At 48.3% G+C, this 2594-nt stretch overlaps 1 protein-coding gene across 1 annotated transcript in view; it reads left to right on the plus strand.

Annotated features, from left to right (window-relative positions):
- Window positions 1–2594, plus strand: part of KSR1 (kinase suppressor of ras 1) — a 199883-nt gene that overhangs the window by 110304 nt on the left and 86985 nt on the right. Inside the window, exon 2 of the mRNA XM_042780477.1 lies at window positions 2215–2355. Coding sequence (XP_042636411.1) covers window positions 2215–2355 — 141 coding nt within the window. The remainder of the gene's footprint in view (window positions 1–2214; window positions 2356–2594) is intronic.

Here is a 2594-nt window from a genome sequence, read left to right on the forward strand (position 1 = left end):
TTGACTGCTAACCAGAAGGCTGGTGGTTCAAATCCACCAGCCACTCCTCAGAAGGAAGGTTGGGCAATCTACTTCCATAGTGATACCACCTCGGAAACCCAAGGAGGGGTTGCTGTTAGTTGGATCTGATTCCACGGTGGTGGGTTTTTTTTTTTTTTAATTTTCATTAACTTTAACTAAAATTTAGCATGTTGTTCAAATTTGAAGGCAAGCCACAGGTAGAGTCATCTTAGCAAGGACTGTGACTTGGTCACCAGTAAGAATCATGGCTATTTTGCTGTCATATTATGGCTGTTGGAGATCTGAACAAGTAGTTTACACCTGTCACAACTTCAAAATTACGATAGTTATTAGACCCACTGCTAGAGCTTACTACTTAATGTTTTAATAAATAAACTTTTATTGCTCTATCACAATTTAAAATAATATCTTGAGAAATGTATTTAAATATAATTGATTTCCTTCATAACCCTAAGGATTTTTATTTTATGCATTTAAAAGCATTATTCTTTTAATCACCATGGGCTGTGCCTTCCTCCCATACCTTCCCCCTCTGTGTTCTTCAGTTCAGTGCTGAGCACCTACATGTTGTTTAAAAAGACCAGCAGACTGACGTGTAAGCTCTGCTGTACTTGTAGCCAGATTTAAACTTATTTCTCTTATTTTTTGAAATTCCGGCCTTTTGAGGAGGTCATTGGTCATTAGCGGCAGCGTTGTCGCCTTCTCTGTGGGAGAGCTGGGTTCCGTTCCTAATCAGGGCACCTCGTTCTCAGCCACTGCCTGGCCCTCAGTGGCAGCTCACATGTTGTTATGATGCTGAGCAGGTTTCAGTGGAGCTTCCAGACTGAGACAGGCTAGGAAGAAAAGCCTGGCGGTCTACTTCCCAGACTCAGCCAGGGAAAACCCTGTAGTTTACAGCAGGCCAGGCTGCAGCTGGTCACGTAGACGGTACAGGCCCAGGCAGCTTTTTGTTTTGTTGTGAGTGGCGTTGCCGTGAATCGAGGGCCACCTTGCTGACAGCTAAGAAGTACACAAATCTTTTGAGAGTCCTTTGAGGCTTTGGACATCCCTCCACTGGGAAATGCACAGATTCATGAGCCTGGATTTGGCATACATTTCAGGGTATGGATCCCTTAAAGCCTCTTCATGGACCCAAAGTCATGGACCCTCACTAGTACTGTCACAGCACAGTCATGGCCAGGCATGTGCTGAGTGCTTCCTGACTTTCTCATTTAATCCTCTCAACCTTCCTAAGGGGGACGTTCTAGTTTTACCCTTGTTTTATGGAGGAAGAAAACAAGGCTTTTCTGGGGCTTAGTAACTTGTCTGGAATCCCTGGGGATACAAATGGTTAACACGCACAAAAAAAAACCAAACTCACTGCCACTGAGTCGTATAGCGACCACTCCTTGGGTTTCTGAGGCAGTATCACTACGGAAGTAGATTGTCCAACCTTCCTTCCGAGGAGCAGCTGGCGGGTTTGAACAGCCAGCCTTCTGGTTAGCAGTCAAATGCCTTAGGCACTGTGCCACCAGAGCTCCCGTTGGTTAACACACTTAGCTGCTAACCAAAATGTTAGAAGTTTGAGTCTACCCAGAGGTGGCTTGGAAGAAAAGCCTGGCAGTCTTTTCTTCTGAAAAATCAGCCATTGAAAACCCTACAGAGCACAGGCCTACCCTGCCACTCGTGGATTCGCCATGAGTTAGAGTTGACTCCACTGCATCTGGTTAGTACCTTGTCCACGGTCACAGAGCTAGTGCATGGCTGAGCCCCTGGGTCCCACCTCAGGCAGTCTAATTCTAGGCTGTCAGCATCCTAGGTGGAAAGTTCCCTCTCCTTCCCAAACCCACACGTCTTCCATATTCCCTACCCTCTCAAAGCCAGAAGTCCTTCTTGTGCTTTACCTGCTGTTCTCCTCTGACCCATCTTGCCCATTTACTTTCTGATGGTCATGGTTGTGGTGGTGGCGCAGTGCCAGCCAGCTTTGGCGTGGGGAGAGGGTTGGTGGGTGGCTATCCAGGCTCTCCACACCATTCTCCCCTCCTCCTTCCTGTTTTCTGCTTCACACTCTGAATGGCAGCAGAGGGGAATCCATCAGGCTCCTCCCTTCATCACCCTGCTTGGGCCTGGTTCAGCTTCCCTGTCATGTGCTTGGAGCTGCCACATGTACAAGCCATGACTGAACCTGCCTTTTCCTTCCTGGACTTCCCGCAGGCGAAGCTGGTCCGCTACATTTGCAAGCAGCGACAGTGCAAGCTGAGTGTGGCTCCTGCCAAGAGGACCTCAGAGCTCAACAGCTACCCCCGCTTCAGCGATTGGCTGTATACCTTCAATGTGAGGCCGGAGGTGGTACAGGTATGGGGGCTGAGACTCAGGTCAGGATGTGGGCCATGAAGGGTCAAAACCCTTTGTGGGCAAAGGAGTCAATGAATGGAAGCAAAGAGACTTGCCACAATTCCAAGGGCTGCTTCACTACGGCTAAGACTGAGGGGGGTCTTCCACGGGAATTCAAGCTCTGTGAAGCAGATCTCCCTGGTCTGATTTGTTTGTTACAACACTGCCATTGAGTATTGGGCTTGATATCCCCCCCCCCC

The sequence above is a fragment of the Orycteropus afer genome, unplaced genomic scaffold (genome assembly GCF_000298275.1).
Source record: "Orycteropus afer afer isolate SDZICR_OR568_19922 unplaced genomic scaffold, OryAfe1.0 scaffold00042, whole genome shotgun sequence".
Lineage (NCBI taxonomy): Eukaryota > Metazoa > Chordata > Mammalia > Tubulidentata > Orycteropodidae > Orycteropus > Orycteropus afer.